General features: G+C 41.0%; 1 protein-coding gene across 2 annotated transcripts in view; it reads left to right on the top strand.

Annotated features, from left to right (window-relative positions):
• The first annotated feature begins 5,884 nt into the window (after positions 1-5,884).
• trim3b (tripartite motif containing 3b) overlaps positions 5,885-17,772 on the top strand; it is a 16,266-nt gene continuing 4,378 nt past the window's right edge. Inside the window, exons 1-14 of one of the 2 annotated variants that reach the window (XM_035666129.1) lie at positions 5,885-6,086; positions 9,393-9,568; positions 11,712-11,841; positions 12,410-12,520; positions 12,630-12,781; positions 13,137-13,317; positions 13,548-13,649; positions 13,834-13,932; positions 14,094-14,246; positions 14,599-14,977; positions 15,600-15,703; positions 15,839-16,006; positions 16,224-16,392; positions 17,166-17,207. In XM_035666129.1, coding sequence (XP_035522022.1) covers positions 9,423-9,568; positions 11,712-11,841; positions 12,410-12,520; positions 12,630-12,781; positions 13,137-13,317; positions 13,548-13,649; positions 13,834-13,932; positions 14,094-14,246; positions 14,599-14,977; positions 15,600-15,703; positions 15,839-16,006; positions 16,224-16,392; positions 17,166-17,207 — 1,936 coding nt within the window. In that variant the 5' untranslated portion in view covers positions 5,885-6,086; positions 9,393-9,422. The remainder of the gene's footprint in view (positions 6,087-9,392; positions 9,569-11,711; positions 11,842-12,409; positions 12,521-12,629; positions 12,782-13,136; positions 13,318-13,547; positions 13,650-13,833; positions 13,933-14,093; positions 14,247-14,598; positions 14,978-15,599; positions 15,704-15,838; positions 16,007-16,223; positions 16,393-17,165; positions 17,208-17,772) is intronic. The other variant, XM_035666130.1, reaches the window with a different exon arrangement.

Below are 17,772 nucleotides of genomic sequence, written 5' to 3'. Positions count from 1 at the left end.
TCTGGCTAAATACACTGCCCAGCAATTATAATGTAATGATGTGTTTAAGACTAAACCACAACATGAAAGCATTTAGAGATCCACAGGGCATATAAGGTTAGATGAACAGAAAACCTGTAATTTAGCCATTTACTGTGGATTAATGACGATGTGTTGGAGCACTTAGTGTCTATTCTAGGATCAAATCAAAACTGTAAAAGCACTTGTAATCAGCTTGAATTAAACCTCGGTAAATAAAATAAATATAAATCCTGTCACCATGCTTTAAATGTTAAATGCAGTTTGGCAAGAGAGAAGCAACAGATTTGATATCTGAAGCCCTCTAACTGAACTCTGTCGGTATCTGTTTTTTATTATGGGAAAATCCTGATTTGTTGTCCGTGTGTTCTTTTTTTTCCATTCACATGCTTCTGCGGCAATGAATAGTGTGCACCTGTGTGTCTGTGTGTGTTCATGTGTGCTGGAGTGTGAGCCGTGTGTTAATATGTTGATACAGGCGGTTCCTGTGACACATTCCTGTCCAGCTTGGCTCAGATCAGGCAAGCTGATAATTTTAGCTGCGCTTATGACAGTCTGTCCCGCTGAGAAGTTACCACTCCTCAACATTTGTAATCCACTACATCATCCTTGCCAGAGGACTATACACGATAAATGTGTGTGTTGTAACATGTTAGTCACCAGACAGTCCTCCCTGTTTTTCCTGCTCTACCATCGTAGCAGCAAGTCTTTCAAACCGACTGAATATGGCATCACATGTGTGGTCAGTATATGATTTTTTTTAGAGAGGAACACCTGTACAATCCAATGCAATATAGTCCTGCAAAATACACTACCTTTGTGAAGCCTTTAGTATTCAGTTTGTGTTGAGATGGCATCAGACAGGTGTTTAACTTTATGGTCATTTTGAGGCTTTGTCAGACTGGATTGCATTATATAAGAGTGCATAAGAGTCTCCATTATTTTGTCCCCCGCAAGTGTGGTTTAGGCCACAGTCCTAGTTCTTCATGTGCAGAGGTTGACAGACGTGCAAATCATAAATCTGCTGACCTTTCAGCATGACGAACAAATGATGGAATTTCTAATCCCCGTAAGTAAATGAATTTCCACCCTGTTAGGAATCCGAGCCCTAATGCACTTTAATAATTCGATGACGAGGTTTTTCATGATGTTCGATTAAAATGAGCAACTAGCAGAGTTTCACACTGAGGCACGCTATTCTGCTTCTTACAACGAGAGAGTAAGGAAAACCAAATCTCCAGGTCCTGTTACTTAAAAAAAATAGGTATTTTTATCTCCAACAGTGTTTGTGTGTGTGTGTGTGTGTGTGTGTGTGTGTGTTTCTATGATGTTGAACAGCATGTGAGCAAAATGCCCATGGCTAAGTGCTTTTATTCTGCTGTTGTGATTGTTGTGCTTGTTTTCTGGATATTTGGCTCTTACATAAACCACATTTTTGACCTTTTTTTTTCTAAAAGCACTCAGATGATGACAAACAGCTACACTTCCCACGTACCTGGATAGATAAACACTGACACAAAGACATGGAAGGTCTATTAAACTTCATCCCACCTGAAACATCATTGTGGTCAGGGTTCTTTTACGCCATGTGACATGGAGCTGTTTATGTTAATGTATGTTTAGCTCAAGGCGTCTATTCCCTCAGTTATTTAAAGAAACAAGTTATTTCAGGATCAGCTCCTCTACCCTTTGGCACATGCTCCTCTTTCACTGAAAAAATGCTCACTGCTGGGAGAGGGAGAGGGTCGGGGAGGATAAGAAAGCGGGTGAAGAATCAGTGCATCATGTAATATTCCCTTTGAATGTATTTAACTTCACAATATTTGAATGTACACTTTAAACCCATGTTATGTAATCTGTTTATTTATTATGTTTACACTGTTGTTTACAGGCTTATAATGCAAATTCTGCTGATGTTCAGAGTAAAATGCATGCAGGAATAATGAATGTTAATGTCAAGTGTTTGATATTGATAATTCAGTACAAATGAGAGCAGAAAAGAATAGAGATAGCCTTTTTACCCAAATTTGGTAAGATATCAAGAGGTTGTGACACTGTGAGAGTGTGCACACTTGCTCTGCATCGCGTATTCGAAGAGATGAGAAGGAGCCTGTATCTCCCTATCTGTGCTGCTCATGTATCTATTTCTCAAAGCTCAGTGGAGTTGAGCTGCTGTTCTGATGTCTGCCTTGATGTTATTCATGTCAAGAATCTCTTGATGAAGTTCTGTTTGCAACAAAGTGACAACAAGGGTAGATAATGGTTTTATGACTGCGGTGGTCACAGAAACAAATTTTGTTTGTGGTTTATTTTTGAGGTGTTTAAAATATTAGTACTTGACTTAATTATCTCAGGTTTGTGGGACACTTTTACTCCTTAGAGTTATTAATGTTTACTCTACTCCACTGAATGTGTTGTTGCAATACCTGATTGTTTTAACTTTATCTAAAGAATGCAAGTGATTTTTCCTCTGCTCGTCAGTTTTGTGTGGACATACAGAAAAAGATATTTGTGTGTAGTAGAGCACTCAGCACCCTATTTACATTACACACCTGCTTTCCCCGAGGCCAGCTGTGGTGTAAAGACAGCTGGGTAGCATTCAAAAAGGAAGCGTCAGTATTTACTTTTCAACCCATCAATCAATCTGTAATTTGCATGCACGGTAGACTTGCGTGTTTACTATGAGCTACTGTTAACCTTCTTACAAGAGTATGTGTATAGTCTCAAATGTCTATGGTGTATTTGCATATTTATAGCAGAGACACATGCTGATGATTCCCTTATAAAACACAAACTGTATTAGTAATTATGCCAGCATTATGTAAGTCAACTTTCTTGCTCTGTCTTGTTCTTTCATTCTAAACTTTTCATATAATTACATATGCTGGCAACCAATAAAAGACAAGCACATTAACCCTGAGGATATGATGGCAATGCTTTGGAGTGCTAATGCTAAAGTAAGCATACACAAATGAGTGTACAAGTAAATCTCAGATGTGTAATATGTGCATTACATATTGGCGAGAGCAAAAAGGGACAGTCTCCTGTAAATGTTTATCATGTGCATCCTTCTTCTGAGTTATTGCTATGCTGGTCATCTGAGGTTCCCTGCACTTTTTCACGCAGTGTGTGTGCAGCTCAGAGCACGTGCCTGTCAGTGGTGTGAAGGGGATGAGAACTGATAGCTCTATATATAGAAATATATGTATGTGGAGGCTTAAGATTGGACTGTGAAGGAGAGTAATGGAGGATTGCCTAGCATACTAACAAGGGTTACGCAGGCCGCTCCATACACGCCATATATTAATGCTGGGTGTGTATTCTATATATTTGTGAAGAGCAAATTAAGGTTTAAACTCTCAGAGTGAGGTGCATGCGTGTGTGTGTTTGTGTGTGATTGTGTAACCGTTGACAAATAAAGGAAAAGGGGGACGTGGGTTATAGTATACTTCAGATTTGAAACAGCTGATATGTGGTTGTGTGTGTTGTGTGTGTGTGTGTGTGACCATCTCTCAGGCTCGAAGCTATGCAAACTCTAACGTCATCATGGTAGCCCCAAGATCTCAAGATCACGCTCTGTTACACAAGAATCTTCTCATCATTCATATATGTGTGCATGTGTGTGTGTGATGTGCTGTGTACACAGTATATGTGAGTCCCCTCTCCGTAATCCTCATCACTTTTCTTTCTCATCTTGTTCTAAAATCCTTTTCTCCTTCACCTCTATCTTTTTGAGTTTACTCTTTTTATACCAATCATGGGGTTTCAGAGCACAGCGGGCAGACGCAAGAGGATATTCCATCATGTAGGGAGAGGACATAAAACACAAGATCTGGCAAAAGAAATGCAAATATCAAAGCATCAGGTGTGCAGGACTGCGTGTAGTTGCATTATTGGCAGCACCATTAACGCATGTCATTTACACTCTTACAGAACTTTTCTTGTCACATTATTTGCTGTGTGATTTCCACAAGGTACAGAATAACAAATGTAACAGCAGCCTAAAATGGGTGTGGATTTTCTTGTTGGATTTCCTGGAGAACATCACTGTTATTACTATCATTACCGCTATTGTCCCGCCTCTTACTGACCCTGGGGCAGAACGGTTTCTTTTGGTTGTTGATGTTGCACAAGGCGCAGAGATAACTGCTGCAGTGCATTTGTTTCTGCTATTTAGATCACACTAAAGGTCATCTTAAAGCATTATAGAGACTTTCTGCTCAGATAACCATATTTAGTTGGAGCCTTTATGAAAATGTCTATTTGGAATAAAGGGGCAAATTGTATAGTAGTGGTATAAATAGTCTAATATCTGAAAATACATAATGTAAATGCACTTACACTTTAGCATACAGTACTCCCATCATATTATGTGTACTAGTTTCTGGAGACTCTTCTTGGGTGCCACTGGTGGTTCATCTTCCTCTCTTTTAATAACTGCAGTAGTCGTATATTCTGCTAAAACTGTCGTTTCAGCAGAAAACGCAGCGGTAAACCAATAAGGCTGCGGAGTGCTCACTGCAGGGATGACAACAGTCTCCTTCAAAGAGCTGCCCAAGCTGAAGCTCTGCATTTGGTATATTGGTCATGTCAGATAGCCTCTCACTAATTACTTACTGTGGAGCATGAAAAGAAGACATCCTGTTAGACTGTTCTATCCAGACGCAGTATGTTTTTGGGAGTTTGGAAAGGACAAGCAACAAATCTTGTAATTTTACACATTTTTAACAGAAGATGAAGAAGAATAAAAAGTTTTATAACTACTGTGGTCGCCACTAAAATCTATGGAAGTATTTAAGAGGCTGCAGCAATATAAAAACATGTGAAACAGCACCACAATAGTCTGTATGGGGGAGTCGTGAATACATTTGCTGCTACTGATATGTCATTTTCTGAGTGGTATTTTCATCCTCCTATCCTTTACTTCCTGTTCCACCCACCACAGCAGTCTGGCCTGTGAGTTGAGGATGAGGTGATTTTTGGAAAGGTGTGTGCGGGGGCGCAGAGGAGGCAGAGCCGGAAACGAGGGAGGAGAGATGGCTGGACTTAATCTGCGCAGATTAACTGTAGATTGATGTTTTTGTCAGAGAATCGTCACCTCTCGCTCCAGATTAATCTCTGACCACTTCATAAGGACGGGGCGGTGAAGGGATTGGCTGCAAAATCATCCTGTGACAAGATATTTTACTTGAAATTCAGAATGATAATCCCCTTTTCAGTATTAAGGGCCTTTCTTAATCCCTGCATATGTGTAATTTGATACTATAATGCTAGACAGAAAGGCATATGTTCCAAATTCGCATTTTAAGTTTTTTTTAAGGTGACATCATGAATTATATAACTCTATGTTTTGCTGGGCTGCCCTGCCTTTGTGTGTGTGTGTGTGTGTGTGTTCGTGCTTGGCTGGCTAAGTAATGACGCATTTCTTCATAACTAACTGAAGGACAGATGATCCAAATGTTTATGTGACTGTCACCCGTCAGCTGCTGTTTCTGATCCTTATTAGGAGCTAATCATCCTAGTTTTGAGTGTGCACAACATTACACAGTTTAAATAATCCTGCAGCAGTTTAAGGCCCTGTGTGCAATCTGTTCCTAGATTCCAAAGTTGTTGTCTCTCCAGCTTTGACAGTTAGACTTTTCTTCTTCTTGTCTGTTTCAATCTTTACCTCTCACTCCCTCTGGCCAGCACGAATTGTTGGCCCATGATGCAATCCCTCGTCCCTGCTAGTTTAAGTTTCCCAGCCAATCGGAGTGGGGCAGTAGGAGGATACCCAGTCAGCTCATGCTTGTAAACAGCACTGACAGTAGGAGGGACTTTGAATTTAAAGTCCCACCCTCTGTTGTCATCCCTGCTCAGCCTTTTTCAGTGTGTGTGTGCTGAACGGAAAAGGGAAAAGGCGAGAGAAGGGAAAGGGAAAAGGAAGAGTGGTCAGCAGGGCTGAGGGGAAGAGAGGAGGGGGGTGCATGTGTGACTCAAAGGGTGTGTGCTGATTATTCAGTGTGACACTGACTTAACACAGAGCTGCCATGGAGCCTTCTAGGCTGATCTACTCCACACTTCTGACAGTAGGTAGTCTTTCTGTCAACTCATGTGTTTGTCCTCATGTACATGCGTGTGTGTGTATGACTTCACCGTATCCACTCAGCTGTTACCAGAGAGGAGTGTGTGAGTTTGTAGGAGTGTGTCCAAGCTGTCAGCACATATCCATTGGTTCTGTACAGGTGCGTGACAGTGAGCAGAAAGCAGAAGGACTGATACTTTTACTGTACTTTTCCTGTTAAACTCTCTGTTCCTTTCACCTGCCCTCCTGTTGAACTGGGAAGAAGACGTTTAATTTCCTGTGTTGTCTACTCCCTTTTTTCAGCTCCACGTGTGTGTTAGAGGAGATGCACATGAGTTGTGAGGATCCTATTGTACAGTAAACCAACAGCAATGGTTTCAGTGTGGAACGAGACAAAGAAAACTGTTACTTTTGTATTCGGTAAAGACTGCAGTGAATAGACTTATTGTGTGGTAACTCCAGGGGTGTCACACACAAACATGCTGCACACATGCGCACAAACACACAAACACACACACAATTAGTTACACATGCAAATGCTGTAATCCTGAACGTTTGGGGAATTATTCAGGCTAAGGTCACTAGCAACATTACTGCTGTTATTACTGCTCATATAATGGCCCGAGAATTATAACACATTTCATTTTGATGGTATTAGTTGACAGCTCTCTGCAGAATGTGTCCTCTCATGAATCATTTTTTGAAGCTTTCTGCCTGGGCTTGGCTTTATTCCATCCTGCTGCCTTTAACTGCAGAGCCCAGAATCTGAATCTGTACGTCTTCACTCATTTTTTTCTACTTGCCAAGCCTGTCAAGTTAACTGGTCATGGTTACTTTAGAGCATCGAAACTAAGCATCGTGGCCTACTTAGCAGTTTAAGTGGGCATGAATGAAGTTCGGACCATGTGAAAATACTGTCTGTTGAATCCAAGTAAGTATAAACATTAACATGAGGACCCACCCACTCCTGCACATGCCTGCATGACTGTCACATGTCTGTTGTTGCACCATGTATGCATTTTACATTTTCATTAACTTGATAGTAAAGCTGAAACAGACAAGAGCTTTGTAAAATGCATTTCATACATCAGCTATACGTTCAAAGGAAATGTTAAATAAACTGTACGTTTATTTACTGCAGTCCTCTGTGACTGAGTCCTAACAGATGGTTTTAGCTTTTTTTCATCCAAATGTTTTGAGAAAATCTTATTTGGGATTTACTGTGCTCCAGATTAATCTTTTACTTATTTTACATCCAATAAAAATGTGTTTTAAAATATAACTAAATGTTAAAGTAATGGACCAGCCACTTCACTCTCCAGCAGTCCTAAGACCCCTGGTCTTATTTTAGTGTCACTGTCATTGCTTCCTCGCCTACCCACTAATACACGTGTCTAAATTTAGACAGACGTCATTACAGATGATATTAGTATCTGTGTGTTCTAGCACAGAAAGAGAATGGCAGAGAAGTGTGAGGACTGTACTGTGCAGCGCATCCTGTGGTTGATCCTTCTTTAGTTCTGTGTTCTATCGAGAGACATTCAAGCTTCTTTTCATCCGAATTCAACTGAGACAACCGGATACTCTTGAAGTGCCTGTTTTAAGCACAAAATTTAAAGAGAACAATGCATATTTCGATTTGGACAAAACATAAGCTACTTACCAGTAATCATTCCTGCCTGTCCCTTACAAGAGTGTGAATGTGACATGTTGTTCTCCTCGTTGACAGTTTAAGAAGTGACCTGTACCCTCCCAGTCTAGAGAGTCATTCGATTCTGTGTGTGTGTGTGTGTGTGTGCGTGCAGTGGGCAACAACTGACAATAGGACATGAGCAGAGATGGGACATAGGGGATTGAGTGCTGTATTAGATCCAGCAGTGACAGATGTGCAGACGGGGGGAGAGTCTGGTGGGGGAGGATGATTATTAGTGTGTTTGTTTTTTGTGTGTGTGTGTTCGATGTGTATGTCCTTGTCATTGATTGTGTAATATTCATAACTACTGTATATCTTACAGCCAGGCATGTTTGTTTGGGGCACAAGCTGCTCTTCGCTCATCCCTGCACTTTGTATGAGCGTCTATGTCTGATACATTAACAATGTACATGTTGACCTACTGAGAAAATGTGGCTGGACTACATGCAGGAGTTAGTTAGCAACACAGATAAAAATGGCAAGCAGGATATTAATCAAAAGTGCCATTTTTAAGCCATAGGTCAAGTCTGGTGAAATTGTTTTCAATACAAATACATGTTGTCATGGCGGCAGTAGCATCTTTTAACATACCAGTGTAATTATTATGCCATATGTGTTTGGGCTTGCACTCATGAATGTTAAAGTGGGCCACAATGGAGACATATAAGGATTGTGTTGCTATATCCAAACCTTTAATTTCCATAATGGATGGGGTTATGTAATGCATAGGGGCTCCTCTGTCCTGGTCACCTCACTGAGTTTAGTTACTATTTGAAATAGTCACATATATGCATACCACTTATTTGCATACACTTTATGTCGTACACTGACAGAATTCTGTGTTTAAAGGCAACATGAACTCTTTTCTAAATTTAAGCACAAGGCTGCCACCAACATTTAAATGTAGAATTTATGAACTGTAAATCTAGGTGTATGTACATAATCAGAAACGACTGACTGAGCTTTTTATAAACTTTATTTGATTTATTTTTAATTGTGTATGTTGTATCTAGAGACAATATGGCTGTGGTAGATTGCAGTATGAACCAAAACAAAGTTCAGCAGTAGTGACTTGTAAATATAGACGGACTGACAAGCAGAAATAGAAGGAAACATAGACGCTACTCAGCACGTTCTCTTTTCAGTCACACACAGTTCATGTATGCGCGTAACTCACATCACTCAATCACACGCGTCCCATGCATTAGGACTGTGTATTTTTAGAATGTTTTTGTGTACCTGGGAGGGCCAGGAAAGGTTGTTTTAATGCATTATTGTGGATCTGTAATAAAAGGCTCTTCTAGTCTCTTTTATTTTCCTGCGTTGGTGTTAGCCGAGGTGTTAATAAAAAGCCAGGCACATGGCCATACTGGTTTGTCTACATCTGCTGCTGTCTGTACACTCAGGATTGGTGCGTGCTTCTATTTCACACAGTTCTCTTTCAGATGGCTTTTGTCTGGTATTAACCTAGAAATAACACCGTAACAATGGGCACGTTTTTGTACTAATCAAGGAATTAAACAGCTTTGTTAACTTCGGTGCCTGGTACCTCCTGTGGTAAGTTTGCTGAGCTCTTGAAAAGCTTTTATATTCTTTTATATCTTTGTCTTTCTGCAGGTTTACTGCTATAATTGTCCGTGGCTTTAAATGTCCTCTGCCATGGCAAAGCGTGAGGCTGGGAGCACCAGCCCTGTGGTGCGTCAGATAGACAAGCAGTTTCTGGTCTGCAGCATCTGTCTGGACCACTACTGCAACCCCAAGGTCCTGCCCTGTCTGCACACCTTCTGTGAAAGGTAACTAACATTTGTGTTCTCTGCTTCAATGACAACTGGCAAAATTCCTAAGTACCTACACTTCCCCCAAGCTAAACCTGACACAAACCCAAGTCTCTGCTCACACCGTCTGCTACGTGTAGCTTTTTCTGGCCATGCAAAGACAGTGATACAACACACTTTTTACCGTAGCTCTTTTCTTTCCCTGCCAGTACTTATCCTTCCATCCTATTCCTTAAGAATTCTTGTCATCTTTACATTTCCCCTAATAGAGGAACCTCATCTGTTGCAAATCCCTTCCCATAATTAAACAGCTCAGAGCACTTCTCCTTACCAACTCCACTGGGATAAGTGCATTCCTTAGCATCAGGGACCATCAACCTCTGCAGTCTGAGAAAAGACTCATTGTTGGGAGACACAATCACAATGCTTCAATCTACAGTTCCTCAGAAAGATGACACCCCCTCAGGCAACACTTACTGGGGCCTTCTCATGCCGAGCCGAGCAGAGGAGGCTTTTGGAAAGTTTTTTTTTGGGTCAGGGTGGGAGGACTGGGAATGACAAGGGAGGTATGTTAGGTACTGAGGATAACTGGGATTATGTTTCAGACTGGTTTACTTCTAAACCTATGACCAACAAACATTTATGGAATAGTTTTGAATAGCCACACAGAGTATTTTTCCAAGCAATGTGATGGGCATTTGCCCACCGGAGGGCATGTTTAATCCCCGGTTTAACTGGATGGCATATGATGTGGAGCCCTGCTGAGGCGAACAGATTTTTGTCTGGAGCTATACATGATGTTGCCAGACAGATGTTTTAATACTGCATGGGTTAATGTAGTTAAAGTGGTTTTAAGGTTGAGATGTCACATCCATGCTGGGTCTAGTCTGATTTTGATCCCATTTTCCTCTTCCTGTGGTAATCTGTCATCGGACGTGTAAATTTACAATCCAGCTACTTCTTAATATGCTAACTGTGTGCTCACTTTTCAGAGTGGCTGAAAAGTGGCTACTTGTACTTACAGTCACGATTGTTGGATTTGACTTAACAAGGATGAGGATGCCAGTATTGCTAGAACAATTCGTCAATTAATCAATTCAATAAATAATCAACTGTTATTGGACAAAACAAGCAATTTGAAGAAAATGTGACATGCATTTTTCTGTATTTGTAATTCGCTTACAGTGAAAATAATCATTAGTTTTGGCCACGTCATAGGCCTTTTCACCACATAACTGTTTGAGCCTGTGGTCCCCAGGTGGTTGTGTTTCTGACAAAGCAACAGTAATTTATCCAGGCCTCAAAGCATTTTAGTGGTGTTTACAGAGCAGTACAGTAGGTAGACAGAGACTTTTGTTAAAGCCCTCTGTTGTTCTCAAAAGCTCACCACTGCAGTTTACCAGGGCTTGGTTGATACAAGCCTGTGTTGTGTCATAAATTAAATACAAGGATGTCAGCTTGCAGCCCAAGCAGCTGCCAAACATCCTTGTATACAACAGAGACATATCCTCAACATCAACCTCAGGTTTCTTGCAGCATTAACAACCGATTTAGTTAAAACAGAAATACAGTCGTACATCGCATGTAGGATGGCAGCCAGGAGCACAGTGTAATCTGCATATTGCAGCTGAACTTTGCTGACTGCAGGTTTGGTTTTAGCGTGGAGGTGTCTAATGTTAAATAGCCTCCTAAGGGCAACTGAACCTGCATAACATCCTCAGCCTTTAGGGGTCAGTGGGACAGGTGTGACTGCTGCCAGGATCTAAAACCTCCTTGCATGCAGACACACACAAACACACAAAAGCATACACAAACATCTATTCCAACTGAAATCTTCTGTCTCTGTGCGTCTCTGTTAGGCAGATTGATTTACCAGAGATTCACTTACTCTAAGATAATTTGTGAGTGTTCTCCTGAGGCTGTGGGTTCTGCGTATTGACTCAGAGTCACACTCTTCCCCTATTTGTTGTGACAGGAGCACTATTTAGGCTGTGTCTCTCAATTACAGCAATAAGGTGACAGCTCTCCTTCCAGCGTCCTCCTCTCCTTCTTTTCTGCTGTATTGGTGAATTTAATGTGAATAAGTTCACTGCAAAATAATTGTTTGTGGTCACTTAAGACTATATTCTTGCTTCCTGATTTGTTGACTATTTCCTTACAGTTGCCTCCAGAACTACATTCCCCCAGAGTCTCTGACACTCTCGTGCCCAGTGTGTCGGCAGACGTCCATCCTGCCAGAGAAAGGAGTTTGTGCCCTGCAGAACAACTTCTTTATCACTAATCTCATGGAGGTTTGAGTCCTCATCCCTTTTATACTTCAAGTCAGACACAAATTACATGGAACAAAGGACAAAACACACTTTAAACCAATTATGAGGTTAACAACAAAGCAAAGATTGTTTAAAACAATTACAGACAGCACAACAAAATGGGACAGAGGTTCTGTGTGTTTCTGTATTAGTGTTGTGAGAACCACTCTTGGTGTTAAAGAGAGGGAGGACATTTTTGCAGACTGAGGTCATTCTGGACCGACATTTCTTCTCCAAGGGTCTCTTTTTAGGGTTTGTATTATATCATGCATAAGGGGTGATGATTTAGGTATTAAAGTTAGCACTGGGATGTAGGGAATTAAAACACTAAGAATATTTTTTTGTATACCATACCATATACTGTTATCGCAATGTTCCCAGTTAGATTTGGACCTTTGTTTTATGTAATTTCCCTCCCTCTCTCCCTTTCTTTTTTGTCACTTCACAATTGTCCACTGTCAAATAAAGGCAAAAATGCCACTAAAATACTTAATCTTAAATAATGTGCCCATTGAAATAAGCATGATGAAGTTTTAATATTTTTGACCAGGTCCTTCAACGAGACCCAGAGTGCTCTCGTCCAGAGGCCTGCAGTGTCCTGGAGTCAGTCAGCGCTGCAGCTGCAGGGAAGCCACTCTGCTGCCCAAACCACGAGGGGAAGGTGGGAAGCCCTTTTGTGATGCCTCAGCCCAGTCATCCCATTACTAAAAACTCTTTTGTTTTAGCAATAATTAATGTAAAAGAAACTGAAAGTTTGTCTCCCTCTGCAGGTGATGGAGTTCTACTGCGAGTCGTGTGAGACAGCCATGTGTCTGGACTGTACAGAGGGTGAGCACCGGGAGCATGTGACTGTTCCTCTGCGGGATGTCGTAGAACAGCACAAGGCTGTGCTGAAGACACAGCTGGATGCCATACACAGCAGGTGGGAACTTGATACTTTAGTACTTTGTTAAAGCTTTGAGAATATTTCCTTCACATCAGGTATTTGGAAGCTTAAGCATTTGGCCCAGATTTGGCATCTGGCATCAAAGATCACCCATGTGATCATGCCTGGCATGTTAAAACATAGTAGTGAGTATAGTGGCCCATTTCATTAAAGTATAATGTTGTTTTTCTAGCTTTAGTTATTCATCAGAATTTTTTTTATGTACATTTTATTTAGAATTAATTATATGATCACTGTTGTGGTTTTTATTTTAATTTTAAAATATTTTGCTTCTTTTTAGTTTCAGTTCTACAATCTTTGGAGGAAAATTTTACATTGTGTTATCTTGCAGGCTCCCTCAGCTAACAGCAGCCATCGAGCTGGTGAGCGAGATCTCTCGCCAGCTGAATGAAAGGAAGACTGAGGCGGTAGCAGAGATTACCAGTACGTTTGAAGAGCTGGAACGGGCGTTGCATCAGCGCAAGACGGCCCTCATTACAGATCTGGAGAACATCTGCAGCACTAAGCAGAGGGTTAGTTATCTTTCACGCTCATTCAGGTGCACTTGCATCTCTGCACACTCACTGTCAGACACACAAACACACACAGGCATTTTACAAGCAGGTAGTCTCACATGACCTGCCACATGTCTCACATTCCTGTCAACACACTTCAGCCTGCTGACTTAATGATTTTGACTTTTCCACTCTTGCTCCCCCTCTTGCTCTTTTGTGTCCCAAATCTTCCACTTACCTGAGTGCAGGTCCTGCAGGCTCAGCTTTCATCCCTCCTGCAGGGGAAGGAGCACATCCAGAGCAGTTGCAGTTTCACAGAGCAGGCTCTCAGCCACGGGAGTGCTACTGAGGTGGGCTGGCAGATTGTAATTTGTACAAGCAAGCTAACAAACAGGTTACAACACATATGGGAATCAGCTGACTGCCGCAGTAGTGTAGCAGAATGGGAACTCCTGCTGAATATTTTTGTATTAAAAACACAAATGAAAAATAAAAGGCAGGAGGCAACACAGTATGTGTCTCTTGCAAGTGTAGGTGCTGCTGGTTCAGAAGCAGATGAGCGAGCGGGTAACAGCGCTGGCCAGACACGACTTCCCAGAGAGACCACATCAGAATGCACACCTGGAATGTCAGGTAATGTTGTCCATTATGATTCAAACTATTTCTCTGTTACTGATTTCAATTCTGGTTGCCTGCTTGATATTCCCAAATGGTCACAATTTTATGACATTTTAAAAACTATAAAAAACAAGCAATAATAAAATATTGTTTATTTTGTTTGCTGTCTGTTTCAGGTGGAGACCGAAGGTCTGCGACGCTCCATCCAGAACCTGGGTGTTCTCCTCACCACGGCCGCTGTGGCTCACACCTCTGTTGCCACAGGAGAGGGCCTCCGCCACGCAGCTACTGGGCAGCACCACACAATTACTGTGACAACAAAAGACAAAGTACTAAATTATTAAGCCCCCTGCTATTTGTTTTATGTGTAAAGCCCGAAGCAAGCAGCATTACATTTAGCTTTTGCTAATGTGTTTGCTTTAGTCACATATTCATTTTAATTTCATTCAAATTTATATTTCATGCAAATTTTCTTTTGTTATTCTCTTGCAAGAAGTCACCTTCTTTGTAGTGGTCACCAAGGCAATTAACAGGGATTATTATTATCAAAATCCAATTTGTTAGGAGCTTCTTATGTGTCTGAAGAAAGTGCTGCCTTAGAGGTTGTAATCACGTGCGTATTGCTTGAACATAAAGAGATGTATTTCAGTCTGAAATTGAATCAGGGACTTCTATCTGCAGGATGGGGAGTTGGTGCGGACAGGAAACGCTATTTTAAAAGCAGAGATATCGTCTGCTGATGGGAGCCGTGCTGCAGAGACAGAGATAGTGGACAATAAGAATGGGACATACGAGGTGGGCTACACAGTACGCTCTGAGGGAGAGTACTCTTTCGCTCTGTTGCTGTATGGCCAGCCGATACGTGGTAGCCCGTTCCGCCTGCGGGCGGTCAAACCCTCGGATGTGCCACAATCTCCAGATGACGTGAAAAGGAGGGTGAAGTCTCCCAGTGGGACAGGGGGCCACATACGACAGAAAGCAGTGCGACGGCCTTCCAGCATGTACAGCACCACCAAGAAAAAGGAGAACCCCATTGAGGATGAGCTCATCTACAGAGTGGGTAAGACAGATGCAAAGTCCACATACTGTAACCAAGTACCATGTAAACCTGCATCAGAATGTCCTCCATAAAGGCAGCACATTGTTTGTTTTGCATGTTTTATCATACTAACTATGAATCAGGAATACTTATCACATGCAACAAGTTCTTAGATTGATTAGTTTTTACTTCATGCCAGTAGACTACGGAATGTAACTTGCTATGACCTGATAGAATATGTAACATTCAGAAAAAACACTGCATTCACAAGCTTCAGTATGAGGGAGAAGATCAAATGCAGAAAACAAATATGGATGTCATGAAAAGGGTGATAGAGATAATTTGGTGGTTGCTTCTTGAATAAAATGAATGAAGGTGCAACATTCTCACTGTGGAGGATTACCTATCACAAGTTGTTTTTTCAAGTCTTTGCAGGTTTGCATTTTTTAACTGTACCTGCATTTGCCTGGGAAGTAGGGAAATGTATCCAAAAACTTAAAACTTATCAGCATCAATGCACACAGTGTAACCAATGTTGGTCCAATACCACTGGCATGAGCCTTTCAGGAAATATTGCACACTGAGACTGAGGTGTAAATATCAAACGACACATTTACTGAGAGTGTGACTATTCATTTGTCAGGTACCCGGGGCAGAGAAAAAGGGGAGTTCACAAATCTGCAGGGAATCTCAGCCTCTAGTAACGGCAGAGTGGTGGTGGCTGACAGCAACAATCAGTGCATACAGGTGAGATAAACACAGAGAGCAAAATGCGTGTAAGTGCAACCATGTATGGTCACATAGAACAGGAGAATACTGTTGTAGTACTGTGATCATGACACATTTCACTCAAAGGGGGCTCTCTGATGAAACTGATTACAGGTATTCTCCAATGATGGCCAGTTCAAGATGCGCTTTGGGGTCAGAGGTCGGTCTCCGGGACAGCTGCAGAGACCGACAGGCGTTACTGTGGACATGAATGGTGACATCGTGGTGGCAGACTATGACAATCGATGGGTCAGCATCTTCTCCTCTGATGGCAAGTTTAAGGTGAGATCTTATAGCATCTTATTTCTTTTCCTATTGAAAAATACATTGTCTGAATTAAAAGAAAATCCTGCATGAAGAATTTATCTAACAACAGCCTCCTACTTAACATAACAAAATATATAATATAAAAAGGAACTACGCTAAATAATTTCAAAGTATTTAGTATTTCCCTTCTTTCTTTCCATGCTAAAATCATGTTTGTCTTCCTCCTTCACAGAATAAGATTGGTGCAGGACGGCTCATGGGTCCCAAGGGTGTGGCTGTGGATAAGAATGGACACATCATCACTGTTGACAACAAGGCCTGCTGTGTCTTCATCTTTCAGTCCAATGGGAAGTTGGTGACTAAGTTTGGAGGCAGGGGGACGTCTGACAGACAGTTTGCAGGTGAGAACAACAGACAGGGAGCTCACAAACAATGCCCTCTCTTTCAAGAATGCCTACGTGCCTCCAAGCTTTTAAAGCAAATCGCTCATATTTCCCGTATTAAATATGATATATGACATCACAAAATATCGTATGGATATTATACACATCGTTTTGGATTTTGAAAGAGTTCTGCAATATGTGTTGCAGCTTTTGTTACTCCATTGTTCAGCACTAATGTAAGAAAAAGCACTCATTGTGACTAACGGAGGCGCTGTTTAAAATGTCAGCTTGGGGGAACAAACAGAGTTACAATTGAGGCTTGTATTTCAATAGTGCACTTCCTGGAACAATCTGGAATATTCACCAAATGTTGTCTTCCTCCCTAAAGTTGTATTGTAAAAGTATAAAAAAATAACTTACAGGATAACAGTCAGTATGTGGTGTTACAACACTAAGCCCAATGCAGAAGACTGGGTGTATTTTTGAGGTATCAATGTCCATTTCTTCACTCTTTTTTTTTTTACACTTTTATTGCCAGTTTGAGAAAAATAATAATATATAATATATAATAATAATATATAAATAGTATATATTTTGAATATAGATCAATGCATTGTATTAAGTGTTAAAAAATATAAGCCTATATAAACCTGAAGCAGTGCCCCCCTGCCCCGCACCCATCAAATTGAGCCTGTGCTGACCACCCTGCTCTATTTTCTTCTTTGCTTATCCTTCATTTCTGACTACCTATTTTTCTTTCTTTCTGTTCTTCCTCCTGTTTTTCAATCCAGAAAAACTTGGCCCAAACTTAAATAAATCTGGCTCAGTTTTCAGTAAGTACTAAGTGTGGCCTTGCTGCAACCTTAATCCCACAGTGCGGTGCCCTCTGTCTAACCCGACTCCCCGATCATGTGTTTGACCTCCTGAGAACTCAGATTGCCAAATTGTTGGATAAAGCTGTGCCTGTACAGTAATGATCAGAGATACAAGTACATGCAAGTTGTAATAATCACTTACTATTACAATAATGAACATTTTGTCATGTGTATTGTGTTTTCTGTATGGAAGTCCTGAAAGACAAGTGAAAAAAAAAAATATTCTGGTGATCCATTTTTTATGTCTGATCTAAATTGTTTCCTCTCTTGTTTTTATGACTTAAGACCAGGTGAAAAAAAAGGCTGCCAGGTGAAAATGTATTTTTTGTCATGATCACTTTTGTGTTTGTTGTTGCAATATTCATTTCGGCCACAAGAGGCTGAAGTGCACCACTACCCCAAGTTCTAAAAAGGACTAAAAGCTGTTGAGGAAAGGGATCTCTTTAAACCCTTATCCTCGCGTGTTCTTTAATGAAGCAATAGGAAAAGATTTAGTTTACTCAATAATCAGCTTTATTCTTAA

The sequence above is a fragment of the Morone saxatilis genome, unplaced genomic scaffold (assembly GCF_004916995.1).
Source record: "Morone saxatilis isolate NCDOM2014 unplaced genomic scaffold, NCSU_SB_2.0 Contig20, whole genome shotgun sequence".
In the NCBI taxonomy this organism is placed as follows: Eukaryota; Metazoa; Chordata; class Actinopteri; family Moronidae; genus Morone; species Morone saxatilis.
The sequence above is the reverse complement of the archived record's forward strand: the minus strand, read 5'-3'. Positions and strand labels throughout refer to the sequence as shown.